This window comes from Sinocyclocheilus rhinocerous, unplaced genomic scaffold (genome assembly GCF_001515625.1).
Source record: "Sinocyclocheilus rhinocerous isolate Xijiao unplaced genomic scaffold, SAMN03320098_v1.1 scaffold626, whole genome shotgun sequence".
NCBI classification, from domain to species: Eukaryota; Metazoa; Chordata; class Actinopteri; order Cypriniformes; family Cyprinidae; genus Sinocyclocheilus; species Sinocyclocheilus rhinocerous.
In genome coordinates this window covers 621,799-638,807 of record NW_015647437.1, presented here as the reverse complement: position 1 = coordinate 638,807, position 17,009 = coordinate 621,799, and the positions used below count along the sequence as shown (strand labels likewise).

At 42.3% G+C, this 17,009-nt stretch overlaps 1 protein-coding gene across 1 annotated transcript; it reads left to right on the top strand.

Moving 5' to 3' along the window:
• The first annotated feature begins 3,242 nt into the window (after positions 1-3,242).
• On the top strand, positions 3,243-15,341 carry LOC107709101 (multiple epidermal growth factor-like domains protein 11). Its single transcript, XM_016513506.1, has 18 exons — positions 3,243-3,317; positions 3,418-3,543; positions 3,860-3,880; positions 3,970-4,149; positions 4,337-4,543; positions 4,652-4,832; positions 5,880-6,071; positions 6,168-6,283; positions 7,127-7,228; positions 7,315-7,517; positions 7,697-7,917; positions 8,602-8,748; positions 8,836-9,000; positions 9,417-9,568; positions 9,650-9,818; positions 9,904-10,012; positions 14,986-15,125; positions 15,232-15,341. The coding sequence occupies exons 1-18, from the start codon at positions 3,243-3,245 to the stop codon at positions 15,339-15,341; spliced, it is 2,616 nt and encodes an 871-aa protein (XP_016368992.1).
• Positions 15,342-17,009: the final 1,668 nt, after the last annotated feature.

The following is a 17,009-nucleotide window of genomic DNA, read 5'->3' as shown; positions in this document are numbered from 1 at the left end:
AAGGAATTTCATTACTGATTATAGCTTAAAAGATGAATTTACATTTAATTTATTTTACAAAATAAATTGATCCTGGTCATTATAGTAAATCTTCAATTTATCTACAGTATCTACCAGCATTTCTTCATAGTTACATTCTATAGATCTTTCTTTATATCCGTAATGCAATAGATGTTTGACCTCTTGTCCAGAGCCGGCGCCAGTGCAGCACTGATGAGGGGGCGGCTGAAGTTATGAAAGGTTGCTATGATATAGCACAGAAAACTATCCCAATTAAAAAACATATGTGACCCATTCACATATTTGTCGGACCTTAAGCACACCTGCCCACTACTACTACAACTATTAGAACACTGGGTTCACACAGGTAGTGTTTTGCTTGTTAAAAACGCAAGACACAGGCAGAATTTAAAAAGCGCAAGGTCTAAAGGCTGAACTTCTTTGAACTTTAGCGTCGTGTTTCAGAATGATCATGCGCGAGAAGCTGCTATAAAGACCTGAGTTGAGTGCAGCATTCAAAGATATCCATAGCGCGTTTACATTGAAATACAATGAAAAAGTACCACAGTGGAATGAAAAAATGCATTCTGAGTGAATGACCCTGCTAAAAGCTACTTAGCAAATGCAGATGGTGGAGTATTGAATAATATTACATAAAACAAAATCGCATAGGCCAATATATTCAAAAATCTGACATCCAGGAAATAAACACATTTTAGTCTTAGGCAGTAGTTTCACCACAAATACAGACAAGAGCCACCACTACCAGAAATACTTAATTGTGGCTTCTTTACTATAAAACACACACTTATTGCGACCGATGACGTAACACATATTCATTGCGACCCATTTAACAGATGCAATTATTTGATGGTAAGTTAGAACAACTTGAACAGCAACAAACAATAACAGCGAAGTAATCAACTAACTACGATAATCTAGCCCTCTATTAAACATTAAAAAAATTATTTCATCATATCTTTAGCTTACTTAGTAGAGCTGAATACTTAGTTGTGCGGGAAGTTTGTGTGTCAAATGTAACAATTAAAATGTGACTTTGTGAAACGGACTGCCCTAAATTGTTGCTATAGTAGCATAATATTAATGCTAGAAAGCCTATGCACCTGGCAGCATTTTTTTTAAATAAACTATTATATTTTGTAATTAAAATCTATTTTCACACTCATCTTGAGTGAGGGGCGGGATAGGCTGAGCGAGGGGCGATGCCCCCTCATGCAGTCACCCCCCACCCCCTTTGGCGCCGGCCCTACTTTTGCATCCCTGTCTTTATTGCCTATTAACATTTTACTTGCCATTAACCAATTAAAACGCTGTGGCTGGATGCTTATCAATCACTTTCTTATAGTACGAGTCACTTAATGGTTTGAATTTTTCCGGAAGCTTTATGGTTCCACTGTTTTAATACTCACTAGACTCTGCTGGAGGATCCATTGCAGACGATTGCCTTGAATGTCCACCAGGATATTTCTGTGAGCGAAGAGGCCTAACCAAGCCCTCTGGTCTGTGTTCTGAGGGCTATTACTGCCCTGGAGGACAGAACACATCCAGACCACCAGAGTTTGTGTGTGGTGCAGGCCACTTCTGTGAAAGTGTAAGTGGAAATCTCACATATACACATTTGAACTATTATTTTATTTTATTTTATTTTTACATTAAATACAGGGACAAACTTTTTAGATTTATATTATTCTTATTATAAATACATTTATTTTTTAGATTATTTATTGTGACATTGATGACACTAGTGACATGAAATAAAGGAACAACCTTTTTTTTAAGTCTGTATTATTAAAATATTTTGTTTTGCATTTTTTCTCACTTATTAGGTCTTGCCTTACCTGGAAAAAATTACATGAGTAATAAAACATTAAACACACCCTTAAAAGTCATAGAAGTTATATACCAGATAGTGAACAAGGCACCGGGCTGATATTTAAACCATTTAATTTTTTAATAAAAAGTTAGGTTATATAATTGTGCCTTTTACAAGAGATTTCTTTAATATTTAAAATTTTCATGACTGAAATGTACATTTTTGAGAATGACTCTATAATACAAATACACTATAAAAGTATATAAAAAAACAAAAGTGAAATGGCATGAATTTAGTGAAATGACTTTGTTAATTTAAATCTAATTCCCTAATTTGTTATTTTTAATGCATTTAAATCTCTTAAAGTGCCCCTATTATGCCTTTTCGAATATTACCTTTCATGCAGTGTGTCATGTAGCTGTATGTGAACATTAACTATCTGCAAAGTTGTGAAGCCAAAAAAAAGAGTCGGCTCGCAATCGCCTAAACGAGCTGTCAGGAAAGTTCAACCGTTTCATCATCAGACTCCGGCTCCAATTGGTAAGGTACAATCGAAACCGTCTTTTCTATGTATTGACAAGTCTCCACTCCAGGGCTGTCATGGCAATGGGCGTTTCGTTTCCACGGTAGACCAATCCAGAGCCAATCTCTCTATGGCTCTGGACCAATCACAAAGGACTGCGCCATCTGTCTTTTCTATGTATTGACAAGTCTCCAGGGCTGTCATTCCGTCATGGCAATGGGCGTTTTGTTTCCAACACGCGCTGTACGCGGTAAACCAATCCAGAGCCAATCTCTGTACGGCTCTGGACCAATCACAAGGGACTGCGCCATCTGACCAATCACAGCAGTGAGGGCTCACGGAAAGGAGGGGTTTAGAGAGACTGATTCTTTGAACTGCTTTGCACGAGTCTTTTACGAATCATTTAAAAATGAAGTAAAATTAAATCAAATTTTTGAGAAAACTAACGTGTTTTTTGACCTTGCATGCATGTAAACCTGTTTTAGGAGACTCATAAAACAATATTAGCAACCTTAAAAATGGCATAATAGGGGCACTTTAATATGTTAAAAGTGAATATAAAAATGACTGACCTTTATAAAACATACTCATAATATTGTTAATGCTCTAACAGGGCAGCATCATAGAGAGGCCATGTTTCCCAGGAAGCTTCCAACCCAGTTTAGGCCAACATAGATGTGAAGTGTGCCCTGCCTGCTTTTTCTGTCCTGAAAACGGTATGAATGATATTTCAACAAATTAATGGATGAAATATATATGTGTTCTTTATGCCTTTACATAAGGATGTTTTTCTTGTACTAGGTATGACGCACCCACTCCCATGTCAGCCTGGATTTTATTGTCCAGTTGGGGCATCTAATCAGCATCCATGTCCTCCAGGGAGTTATGGGAACCTGTCTGGATTGGCTGAGTCTTCTGAATGCTCTCAATGTGACCCTGGGACCTATTGTATGGGGTCAGGTATGACGCATGAACAATGATTATATTTTCCCCAGAGAGAACATACTAATCCTGCATGCTTGGTCTGATATGTGGAGCTGATATTAGTTTCTCTGTCCAGGAAATGTGTCACCAACTGGCTCTTGCAGTGCTGGATTCTTGTGTTTTGGAGGAGCCGTCCTTCCCTCCCCAAATGATAATGAGACTGGAATACCGTGTGCAACTGGGTCTTACTGTCCAGCTGGAAGTTTTGCAGGAATACCTTGTCCCAAGGGCACATTTAGGTATCGATGTGACACATTACAATACAAAACAACTGAAAAAATGTAAAAATTCTTTATATTAAAAGCAGCTAAAAAGGAGAACATTAATTGCATTGCATTATATATTTAAAATAATTGTAATTAATTCACATTTTTTATTAAAATTGTAATTCTATTAACTGCAATTTTTAAAAATAAAAATGTAATTGTTTTGCAGCAATCAGCGTCAATTGTCAGATGTAAGTCAATGCCAAAACTGCACACCAGGGTTTTATTGCTCAGAGCCAGGCCTGACCACAGTCAGTGGACCCTGCTTGCCAGGTTTGAATATCATTTACAGCAGACATTTTTTAGGCCTTCACAGGACTTCTTTAAGTTGAATATTAATATGGCACGTTGTATTCCTACAGGGTTTTACTGCAGTGAAGGATCTCAGACTTCAGCTCCCGTGTCAGCCGTGTATGGTGATATTTGTCCTCCAGGTCACTACTGTGAAATTGGTAGTGCTGTGCCAACTCCATGCCCAGTGGGCAGCCGGCGCCCTGATAGTGGGGGAAAGGGCACAGATGATTGCATGCCTTGCCCTGGAGGTACTGTGATACTCCATTTTAGAGATATACTGTCTGCTCCTTTGACTTTATAAGACTCCATTTAAGTGAAATTTACTGAAGTTAGGAAGTTGCTACCATTTCTAGAAGAGGTCAAATGCAAAATCGATTCTACTCATGGGTCTTTTTATGTATTGTTGTTGTTGTTGTTGTTGTTGTTTGTTCGCAGGTCAGTTTCAGGATCAGAAGGGACAGAGTGAGTGTAAACCCTGTCCTCCAGGTTTCCATTGCATCAACCTCACAAGAGGCTTTATGGGGGTCAGCACTCCTTTGGTCTGTCCTGAAGGCTTTTACTGCCCCAATGAGACTCAGTCTGGAAACCCAGTTCCATGTCCCAAAGGCACATACCGTGATTCTCTTGGCCTCATTTCAGCAGGTGATTTATTCTGTTCTGTATTGCAATAACTGAGCAAGTGAACATGATTAAATGCATTCTTCTGTTTATATCTTGCTTACTGGGTCTGTTTTTTTTGTATAAATGCAGAGCAGTGCCTGTTGTGTCCTATGGGACATTTCTGCGGTTCAGATGGACTCTCTGAGCCCTCGGGGGCCCTGTGCCCCTGGATTCCTCTGTTTTGTGCAGGCCACAGTTCCCAACCCCACTGACAACAGCACTGGCACTTTGTGTCCACCAGGGGCATACTGCCTTCTGGGAACAAGAGCAGGTGCTCTTTGGAACAGTGTTATTTTAGTATTATTTATACAATATTGTACTATTTATTAATATTTTTAATAAGCTTTTATTTGTGTATTTTCTTTTTTTTCTTTTTTTTTAGTTTTAGTAATTGTTATGTGCTTTTGTCATTTTTTTATTAGTTTTTGTTGCTTTTAAATATTTGTGTTTAGCTTTCATTTACATTTTAGTTTTAGCAATTTTTTGTACAATCAATTTTTATTTCAGTTATTCATCTAATATATGTATTTCATTTCAGCTTCATTTAAATGAATGAACCATTTTAGTTGTAGTTAACAATAACAACACTATGGAGGAGTCTTAAGGGTTTTTATAAGGGTATTCAACCTTTACTGACCCAGAGACCCCCAAAAAGGCTCTCAGACAACACAAGGAGCCCCGAAAAGCTGCATATTATAAGAACTTTTTATTGAAAAATTATCATTAAAAATAAATCATTATTACATTATATAATCAGATCATTATTTAATGAATTTATCGTATAAATATAACTTATCTCAAAGACAAAAATGCTCTGCATGCCCTTTTTCTCTCATTTGAATCATTTGTTTTCACAGATAGTGGGAGTGTACATAATTTTTTTTCTTTTTCTTTTCAACCTTATCTGATTGAGCATAATGGTTCATTTAATTTAATTTCTTTCTTTATTGTTTCCATAATGAGAAATTTGTCTTGAACTGTCAAGAGAGCAGATCAACTTTACAGAGTTACACACACACAAAATTCACAATATTAATATTCCACTTACATACACTTACTATTCACTCACAATACCCACACATTTCCCACAAACCCTATTTTTCATATTCTAGATTCTATTTTTTCATTCAAATGTAACAAAATATTTTAAAGAAAATTATTAGCTTTTTTATCCTTTGTGGAAAAGGATAGTTCAAAGACCCCTGGATGAAAACCATTACAATACCGATAAAGCATTGATATTATGCCAGAATTTGGAGTTGTATGATGCAACCATGAGTCATATTATATTATTGTCTAATTCTATTGTACCATGTAGGTGAATGTTCTGCGGGCTACTACTGTGACTGGGGCTCCAACAGTCCGGAGCAGAGCCTCTGTCCTGCCAGTTTCTATTGCCCCACAGGCACACACAAGCCCCTGGCCTGCACTGCAGGCACTTACAGCTCCGTTATGGGCAACAGTCACCGAGAAAATTGTGAGCCATGTCTATTAGGCTACTACTGTCAGGGTGTGTTATTTATTCTGTCTAAAAGAACATTTGTTTAAAACCATCTCTGTGCTCTTATAAATCTATTACAATTGATCCTATTGCATTACAATGCAGGGGAAGCAGTAGCAGAGCCTCTTCCATGTCCACCGGGGCATTTCTGCCCCACAGGCACATCACAGGGCACTCAGTTCCTCTGCCCTCCAGGAACAATGCAGCCACAGTCTGGGACAGCCAGTATAGATGAATGTCTACAATGTCCTGCAGGTCAGACTGAAAATACATGACAACAAAAAAAAGTTATTACATACAGAGACTGCTGTTCAAACATTTGTGGGTCAGTAATATTTTGACATAAGTTTTACTTTTATTCAGCAAGGATGCATTCAATTGATGAAAAAGTAATTAGAGTAAAGACATTTATAGTAAAAGAGTAAAAGAGTAAAAGAAGTTTCATAAATGCCTTTCTTTTGAACTTGTGTCCATCAAAGAATCCTGTAAAAATGTATCACAGTTTCTACAAAAATATTAAGCAGGCCAACTGTTTTCGACATTGATGATAATAATAAGAAATCAGTATATTAGATAGCTTTCTGAAGAATCATGTGACTTTAAAGACTGGAGTAATGACTGCTAAAAATTCAGCTTTGCATCACAGGAATAAATTACATTTCAAAATATAATAGAATAGAAAATGGCTATTTTAATTTCTGCAAATATTTCTTATTTTCACTGTCTTTACTGTATGTTTTATCAAATAAAGGCAGTGAGCATAAGAGCATTCTTTCAAAAACATTTAAAAATGTTATGGACCCCAAACTTTTGAATGGTATGAATTAAAGGGTTTTCAACCTTTACAGACCCAGAGACCCCCAAAAAGGCACTTAGCCAACCCAAAGACCCCCAAAAAGCTACACATTATAATACCTTTTTTAGTGAAAACCTTAATTATCATTATTACATTATATAATCAGATCATTATTTCATTAATTTATCATATCGATATAATTTATCCCTAAACTTTTGAACAGTTTGTATTTACATCTACATCTAATTTATGTAATCTGTCTGTCTAGGCATGTTTTGTGCTCGCCATGGTCTTTCAGAGCCTACAGGGCGCTGCCAGGATGGATTTCACTGCCCTTCGGGGTGCCACAAGTCCCAACGGCACTGGAAACGTGATATATATCATCAGTTCTGTTTCTTAAAAAAGACACCATGTGTTCACAAAGGGTTAAACTCATTTACAGTGTGTGATTTGCAGATTGAATCTACAGGCAACAGCATGTGCCCGCTTGGCCATTATTGCCCAACTGGTATCGGCTCTCCTCTCCCATGCCCCGCTGGAACATTCTCCAGCTCCCCAGGGTTGAGTGGGGCGGAGCAGTGTCAACCGTGTCCTCCTGGGTACTTCTGTGAGCAAACTGCTATGGTGTATCCATCAGAAGCAGCTCTCTGTGATGCTGGGTAATTATATCTATTTGTGGCTGGGTTGGAAAACAGATACAGTGGAGTGGCAGTGAAGTGCTTTTGTGATTGGCTCGTTGAGGAGATTTTCATCAGGCATCTAAAACCTGGAGTATGCTCATAAAACAATGATTTTCTTTTGAAATATAGTTTATGACAGCTTTATTTCTCCCTCACAGATATGTGTGTATCAATGGCAGTCGTAGTGCTCGACCGGTAGATGGACTACAGGGTTATATTTGTCCGAGCAGACACAGTTGCCCCATTGGTACTCCATTGGAAGTGCCTTGTGAGCCTGGCACATACAGCAGTGCTCCTGGTGCCGCCCACTGTCTCTCATGCCCAGCTGGCACTATGTGTCCTTCCCCTGGCACACAGGAGCCATCCCCATGTCCCATGGGTGAGTCCAGCCCTGTGCTGAGATTATTATGATGGCTCATTAGTAATTACGTTTTTCTATTCTGCTGCAAATCCTTTTTCCCCTATCATACAATGCAATTTAAAAGTTTGCACTCAGTAAGATTTCTTTTATGGTTTTGAAAAAAGTATCTTATGCTGCATTCATTTGATCAGTAAAAGCAGTAAAATTGTGAAAATTATTAGAAATTAAAATAACTGTTTTCTATTTTAATATATTTTAAAATGTAATTTATTCCTGTGATGCAAAGCTGAATTTTCAGCAGCCATTACTCCAGTCTTCAGTGTCATATGATCCTTCAGAAATCATTCTAATATGCTGATTTGCTGCTAAAGAAACATTGCTTCTTAACAGTTGTGCTGCTTTATTTTTTTTAATGGAAACCGTGATGCATTTTCATGATACATTATTGTCAAGATCATTTGATGAATAAAAAGTATAAAAGATGAAATTATAAATATCTTTCCTGTAATTTTTAATCAATTTGACAGTATGTGTCCTTTCTGAATAAAATAATACAATTAAAAAAAATGAATAACAAAAAAATTAATCTGAATTAATTTGTAAAAAAAAAAAAAGAAAAAAGACTGAATCCAAACCTTTGAACAGTAGTGTATATACTATCATGTTTGCTAACAATCTGCCATCTTGCCTGTGTTGCATCAGGTCATTTTTGCCCTGTTGGCACTGCTGCAGCTGTACCCTGTCCTGTGGGCACACTGGGACAGGTTACCAGGGCTCAGTCGGAGGCTGCCTGTGTGCCCTGCCCTACTGGCCTCTACTGCAGTTCACCTGGAACATCACAACCACAGGGTCTGATATCATCCCACACTTTTTTATAAGAGCACAGGTTTTAGTCTGTGACTGTATCATATGGACTAATTGTTGTTTTATTTGTAGGCCAGTGCCAGCAGGGTTATTTTTGCCAAGGAGGGTCTCCAAATCCTGCTCCTCTGAATATAACTGGCTACCTCAGGAATGGCCCCTGTCCGCAAGGTCACTTTTGCCCTTCTGGAACCCTAATGCCTCTGCCTTGCCCAGCAGGCAGCATTCGTAACCTCACAGGTGTGTACAGACCCACACATTTATTTTAATATAAATCTATAAAACATTTAGAGCCTCTAAGGAAAAACAATAAAGCAGTTCAAAAGGGCAGTTATTATACGCAACCAGAAACAACAAGAGCAGCATGTAGTTGCATATGAATAATTTACCAGGGATAGCGCATCAAAATAAATAAGCTATCAAATCCAATACGCTGTGTGGCTTAAATGCACTGGTGCATAAGTAATATTGCACAGATTCAGCTTTAGTTGTTCTTATAAATTCACTCTAGCACTATACTTTTAAATAATTCACACGCTTCTAAATATTGCCCTTTCCATATTCTCTGGAACCTTTTGCACATTAATATTTTATATTTACGTTCTTTATTTACTAACAAGCAGTGTTTTTTGTTAATAATATTGATCTGCCCACAGGGGGTTACTCCATAGAAAGCTGTCTTCCCTGTCCAGCAGGGCATTACTGTGCTAGCGAGGGCCTGGATGCTCCAACTGGACCCTGTGCTGCAGGCTTTTACTGCCCCGTAGACTTCTCCTCCACCACTCCGCATGCCTTCCTCTGCCCCAAGGTCAGTTCTGCCTCCTTCACACCCCTCTATCGCTTTTTAATCTGTGCCTAGCAACCTGACTGACAGGTTTTGCTCTCTCAGGGTCATTACTGTCCCTTGGGCTCAGCCCTGGCCTTGCCCTGCCCCACGGGACAGTACCAGCCGAATCCGGGCTCGGATAACTGCATCCCCTGCCGTCCAGGCTATTACTGTGAGGAGGCAATTATCGGAGATCCCCGGCCTTGCCCGCCACACTCCTACTGCCCTGCAGGTAACCCATGCTGCTGTAACTCTCTATATTGTGTCTGTGGTGTCATTAGTACACGCACAGTATCTGATTCTGCTTGTAATTGCAGCAACAATGGTTCCTCAGCCCTGTCCCAATGGCACATACACCCCACTTGAGGTCGGGGGTTTGCAGGAGGAGAGAGAGTGTTTGCCGTGTCCACCAGGAAAGTTCTGCAAGTATGTTTACAGATCTTATAAGAGTGTTTCTTCAACCATGGACACTTATGACCTTGTAGACTTTTAGAAAATAAACTTAAACTTTACACACTCTCTCTTATTTTATTATTTATTTGTATGCTACTATTCAGATGTTTGGGTTAGTAAGATTTTTAATGTCTTTGAACGAAGTCTCTTATGCTCACCAAGGCATTTATTTGGTCAAAATACAGTAAAACTGTAATATTTATTACAATTTAGAATAGCTGTTATAATATATTTTAAAATAAAATAAATTATAAAAAAATTTATTCCTGTGGTGGCAAAGATGAGTTCCCTTTCTGTCGTTCACTTCGAAGTTGTGTCGAGTGTACAACACTAGGGGTCACTCTTGGGAGCCCAAACACCTCTGACATCTTTGAGAAAAGGCCAATGAAATTGGGTGTGCAGAATTTGCATGACTGGCCATGCCCCGGACATCTGGGTATAAATAGACCAGCATAGCATCTGCTCACTAGTTCTGTTTTTCGGAGCCGAATGCAGCGTCTCTCACTGAGAAGTTGCGATTATTCACCTCTCGATTCCTCGTCGTTGGATCTAAGGCACGGTCAGTGGTCTCTTCCTACTCATACACAGATAAGCGTTGTGAGAATACCCCTGGGTGCTTCAACAGTGATCTTTAAAGAGCAAATTTCCTCTAAAAGAGTGCAATTTCTCTGAGAGCTACACAGGTGGAATTGTGCGTTACATCATGCCTTTCTGTCCGTGTGTTTCTGGTTTTGGTTGGCACGTCTCGAAAGACGACCGGCACGAGTGTTGTATTCAGTGTTTGGGCCGTGCTCACGCTGAGGCAGCGCTTGTGGATGGTTCGTGCCCCGCTTGCGAGGCACTTCCCATCAGCATGTTGCGCTCGCGGCTTGGGTTCTTCGTCAAAAGACCCAGAGTCACCGCGGCTGCTTGCCGCTCTGGTCCTTTTACCTCTTGGTACGAGGCCGCAGCAATGTGCACCACGGAAAAGCATGGGGATGCGGGATCAGTTTCGCCGGAGCAATCCCTGTGAGCTTCCCGTTCTTCCCTTGCTTTGTGTTTTAACGGTCGAGTTTCCGGATGAGTTTGAGAGCTCGTCTGAGAGGCGCTGAGCCTCAGTCTGAGGCTGATGCTGAGATGGCAGCTGTGCTTGCCCGGGCAGCCAAGAGCATCGTCTCCCCCACCCTGCCCCGAGCGCTTGCGGCTGGACGATTGGATTCTGGCTGCTGAGCGCGACACTAAGCCACGCTCGGCCCCGGTGCCTTTCTTCCCAGAAGTGCACAAGGAGCTGACGAAATCGTGGAAGGCCCCTTTTTCGTCCAGAACACAATACAACGGCTCCTCTGCCCTCACCACCCTCGATGGGGGTCCAGCGAGGGGGTATACGGAGGTTCCCCAGTTGGAGAGAGCAATTGCGGTGCATCTTTGCCCGCAAAATGCCGCCACCTGGCGGGGTCGCCCGAGACTCCCGTCCAGGATCTGTAAGTTCTCTTCGTCCCGGGTGGCGAAGGCTTATTCGGCTTCTGGACAAGCTGAGTCCGCCCTGCATGCCATGGCCATCCTGCAGGTCTACCAGTCCAAGGCGTTGAAAGAACTGCACGAGGGTGGTCCCAACCCAGAGGTACTGCAGGAACTGCGCTCAGTGACTGACAATGCCCTTGGGGCTACGAAGGTCACGGCACAGGCTCTGGGGAGGGCGATGTCCACTTTAGTGGTCCAGGAACACCACCTGTGGCTCAACCTGGCTGAGATGCGGGAAGCCGAGAAAGTACGCTTTCTTGACGCTTTCTTTTCTTGACACAGACACTCTGTCTCCTCACGTTCAGATGCAAAAGGTCTATCACTCAGCCAACACGATGCATGCTGGCGAACTCATGTTCCCTCATCCGTCGGTGGCACATGTGACAGACCCTGCGGACAAGGTGCTGTGTGTTTCACAGGACAATTCACTTCCTACCACAGTGCCTTCCATTCCGCTCAGCCACAGGAACCCTGCCCGAGGTACATCAAACATGGTTCCTTTGAGACCGTTGGCAGGGTATCTGGATGCTTGGTCAAGCCTCTCCAATCCCTCCCGATGGCTCCTCAGAACCATTCGGCTCGGCTATGCGATTCAGTTCGCCAGGCGCCTGCCCAAGTTCAGGGGCATTCTGTTTACCTCAGTACGAGGCAAGAATGCTGCTGTTCTTCGAGCGGAGGTCGCAACCCTTCTCAAGAAGGGTGCAATCGAGCCTGTTCCCCTGGCCGAAATGAAGAAGGGGTTATACAGCCCGTACTTCATTGTACCCAAGAAGGGTGGGGGCTCAGACCAATCCTGGATTTGAGGACTCTGAACCGGGCCCTTCACAAGCTTCCGTTCAGCATGTTAACCCTCAAGCACATATTAACATGTGTCAGAGATCAGGATTTGTTTGTGGCAATAGACCTGAAGGATGCGTACTTTCATGTCTTAATCCTACCAAGGCACAGGCCGTTTCTTCAGTTTGCCTTCGAAGGACGGGCATATCAGTACAAGGTTCTTCCCTTCGGGCTGTCCCTGTCTCCTCGCGTCTTTATGAAGATCGCAGAGACTGCCCTTGCCCCTCTCAAGGAAGTGGGCATTTGCATTCTCAATTACCTCGACGACTGGCTGATCCGAGCTCACTCGCGAGAATTGGTTTGCGCACATAGGGACATGGTCCTCGACCACCTAGCCTGATTGGGACTTTGGGTCAACTGGGAAAAGAGCAAGCTCTCCCCTGTGCAGAGTATTTATTTTCTCAGCATAGAATTGGACTTGGTTACGATGACTGCACACCTCTCTCAGGATCGTGCTCAGTCGGTGCTGAAATGCTTGAGGGCTCTCAAGCAGAGAACGGCGGTCCCTTTCAAAAACGTTCAGAGGCTTCTGGGGCATATGGCGTCCTCAGCCGCAGTCACGCCACTGGGACTGATGCATATGAGACCACTTCAGCACTGAATACGAGCCCTACGCACATACCTAGATCGCACTCAGAGTTTCAGACGCTCTGAACAGCTCTTTATCTGCTTCGGAGGACAGCAGAAGGGGAATGCTGTCTCTAGACAGAGGATCTCCCACTGGATTATGGATGCGATCCGAATGGCCTATTAAGCCAGAGGCCTACCTTGCCCACTGGGAGTGAGGGCTCACTCTACCAGAGGCATGGCTGCATTAGCAGCCCTGGCGAACTGGGCCTCTCTAGCGGATATCTGTAGAGCTGCAGGTTGGGCTACGCCTAATACATTTGCTAGATTTTATAATCTGCGAATGGAACCAGTTTCTTCTAGAGTCCTGAACGTCAGTTCTTCGACTCAGGAGACTGGCAGGGTGTAGAGCTTGCTACCAGCGCCGCTCCCCCCTAGGGTGTTTATGCGCTTATTCAGTCCAGCTCAGGTTCCTTTCATGAACTCTGGACTACCCTTCCATCACATAAGCACTTTACGTAGCGAAATTCGACGGAGGAACTTGCTATTAGAACTCATTATGTGGTAGGTTCCCTCGAGTGAACTCTTGTATTGGGTTAGTGCTCCACATGTAGCGGCTCCTCTTGAGTCCCCATGTGTGTATTCTCCACTGTATTGCCCTTGAGGCTCAGTGTTCCCCTAGACAGACATTCTGTCGATAGGTTCTGGGTTTTGGTAGATCTCCCCTTACATGGAGCCCACCTCAGTACCATCCCTATGAGGTACTTCCTCTGTAAGTCCATAGGTGGATCTTCACATGTTACCTCCCCATCGGGTAGGATGTGATCTCCGTAGTGCCTTTTTCCTCTGGGGGAAATAGTCACTGTCCCAACGTTACTACCAAGACTTTTTAGCTGTTTATTATGGTGAGTATTATTATGGGAAAAGATTCCGGCTGAGGGGACATCAGCCTCTATGGCAACTCTCCCGGATGTTGGAGAGTGACGTCTTAAGTCTTGGGCGTTGGAAGGTTACGAGGAGGAGAGGTGCATTTGGTTGTGACACGCTGGCTTGTCGACATCTGTGCCCCGTGGACTCGTGACGCATTTCGGCAGTTGTGGCGTTTAGTATAGGGACCCCTAGTGTTGTACACTCAACACAACGTCGAAGTCTCGGTTACGTATGGTAACCCTCGTTCCCTGATGGAGGGAACGGAGACGTTATGTCCTTCATGCCACAACTCCGAATTGCCTCTGAGTGGGTTGTGACACTTCTCGACTAATCAGAACAGAACGAGTGAGCAGATGCTATGCTGGCCTATTTATACCCAGATGTCCGGGGCGTGGCCAGCCATGCAAATTCTGCACACCCAATTTCATTGGCCTTTTCTCAAAGATGTCAGAGGTGTTTGGGCTCCCAAGAGCGACCCCTAGTGTTATACACTCGACACAACATCTCTGTTCCCTCCATCAGGGAACAAGGGTTACCATACGTAACCGAGACGTTTGATGCTAAAGAAACATTTCTTATTATTATCAATGTTGAAAACATTTGTAACCAGTTGTGCTGGTTAATGTTTTTGTGGAAAATGTAATTTTACATTGTAAGCTTACATTTTTTTCAGGATTCTTTAATGAATAGAAATTTCAGAAGAACTGCATTTATTTGAAATTTTTGTAACATAATAAATTGCTTTTTTTTAATGCATCCCCCCTTAATAAAAGTATTAATAATACTTTTATAAAACCTTTAAAAACTAATCTAAAATAATACTTAAAAAATCTTTTGTATAGTATGTTCAACCATGAAAACCCCTTGTCACTGTATGCTTATATTATATGGAGTTTAAAACAACAGCATTTCTTTGAAATAGATTTTTTTTTGTATATCATTATGCATGAATTTCCTGTCACTTTTGATCAAATTTATGTGGCCTTGCTGAATAAAACAATAATAAAAAATGGCAGTGATCCCAAAAATGGCAGTGTACATGCATCACATTTTTTTCTGAAAATAATGACAATTCAGTTATTGGGATTTTGTGTCTCATTATTATTATTCAGGGCTGGCCAGGTGAAAGGCCTGTGCGCTGCTGGATTCCTGTGCATCTCTGGCAGTTCAGAGTTCACTCCTCAAGCCGCCTTTCTTCTCAACAGAGACCAGTGTGAGTGGGGAGCACAGTGTACTGGACTGTGTCCTGCTGGTACGTTATTCATCTTCCTATAAACCCTTCCATGAATCCAGAGAAGAGAGCCTTGATACATTAACAAAGTGATCAAAGATCTGTTTTATATGATCCGAATATCAAGAGATGTTCACACTGTCACAGAGTGTGTTTACTCCTGCTCCTGTGTTTGGACAGGCTTTTATTGCCCTGAAGGCACAGAGGAACCTTTATCTTGTCCTGCCAACACTATAAGAGAAACCCCTGGAGCAAGTACTATACATGACTGTCTGCCTTGTCCTCCAAGACACTGGTGCCAAGAGGGTACGTCAATTGCTATACTGGAATTTGCATGTGCTATGTGTAAATATTATGTCCAATTGTTCAATGAATTTCTGACAAATGTCCATATAGTATTGTATACTTAGTATAGTAGCTTGTTACATCCATCTGAATAAAAAAATGAAGCATTATTTCGCTTTCTGTCTTTTTACAGGTGATCCCATCCCACGCATGTGTCCACCAGGCTATTACTGTGACAGCATAGCTGATTATGAGTCTGAGGGGCGGCCGGGGCCTAGAGAATGTCCCCTGTTTACATACAGGCCCACGTCTGGGGCAGGAAGCAAAGGAGACTGTCTTACCTGCCCCCCTGGCACTTTTTGTAACTCCACAGGTCTGACATACCATGTAGAACATATTATAGTACAGTGGTTCTCAAATGGCTTGGCCATAGGACCCACATTTTCCCATGGTCATCAAGCCGCGACCCACATTTTTAGGAGATATATGTAAAAGCAAAATTATTTCACTTAAATTTTTACCATGGTGAATACACAATACTAACATGAAACATGGAAACTGCTCCTGAATAGAATGAATATCATACCTTCATGCAAATCCTTCCCAGCTTACCAGTTATGTGATCGTTCTAACACGCCCCCACATGTCTACGTCACGATGTGGGAAGATTTGCAAAGAAAGAAGGCGTAACTTTTATTCTCACTGTAGTATTGTTGCCGCCACCGCCATGTGAAGGCGCTGTGTGTTTCGTTGTGAAAGCGAAACTACTTTGTTTGGCCTTCCAAAAGAGGATGATATCCGCTTCGTCATGCCTGGAGCTGATCCGTGCTGGTCGCTAATGAAATACATCAACTTCACGCTGTGGATCGGCTTTCACCATGGACGAAGCGGAGTCCAGCCCGGGGTCGTCACATGTGGTTGCCGCAAGCCCGCCGGACACTTTGTGAAAGTGAAACTACTTTGTTTGGCCTTCCAAAAGAGGACGAAATCCGCTTCGTCATGCCTGGAGCTGATCCGTGCTGGTCGCTGAGGAAATACATCAACTTCGCGCTGTGGATCGCCGGATCGGCTTTCACCGTGGACGAAGCGGAGTCCAGCCCGGGGTCGTCACATATGGTTGCCGCAAGCCCGCCCGCCACCGCTCACTCAAGCCAGCCTCTGCTAACTCTAGGCCTCCGGCCTCCGGCCTCCGCTCACTCTAGCCCGCTGTGTGTGACGCTGTGTTTCATTGTGAAAGCGAAACTACTTTGTTTGGCCTTCCAAAAGAGGACACGACTAGAAATCAGTGGTTAAGTTGTATTTACAACACTGTTCCAGAACAGTTCAACCCAAATATTCAGATGTGTGCAGCACATTTTATGGAGGACTGTTTCCTGATCCTGGTAGAGTAGACTACAACAGATATCGTTAAAGTTCAATCATTTTATGTACACATTTTAGAATTAGTCTGATTCAAAGGAGAGTCAGAAGGCTGAATCCCGACTGACAGAGGCGGAGCTGGGGATGGAGGAGGGTAATTAGCTATTGAGCAATGCGAAAACTGCTGATAATACTGAGGGACCTTATATATGAATGCTTAGATAGGTGTCGTATTCCTATAGGTAGATGGGGATCAGCTGA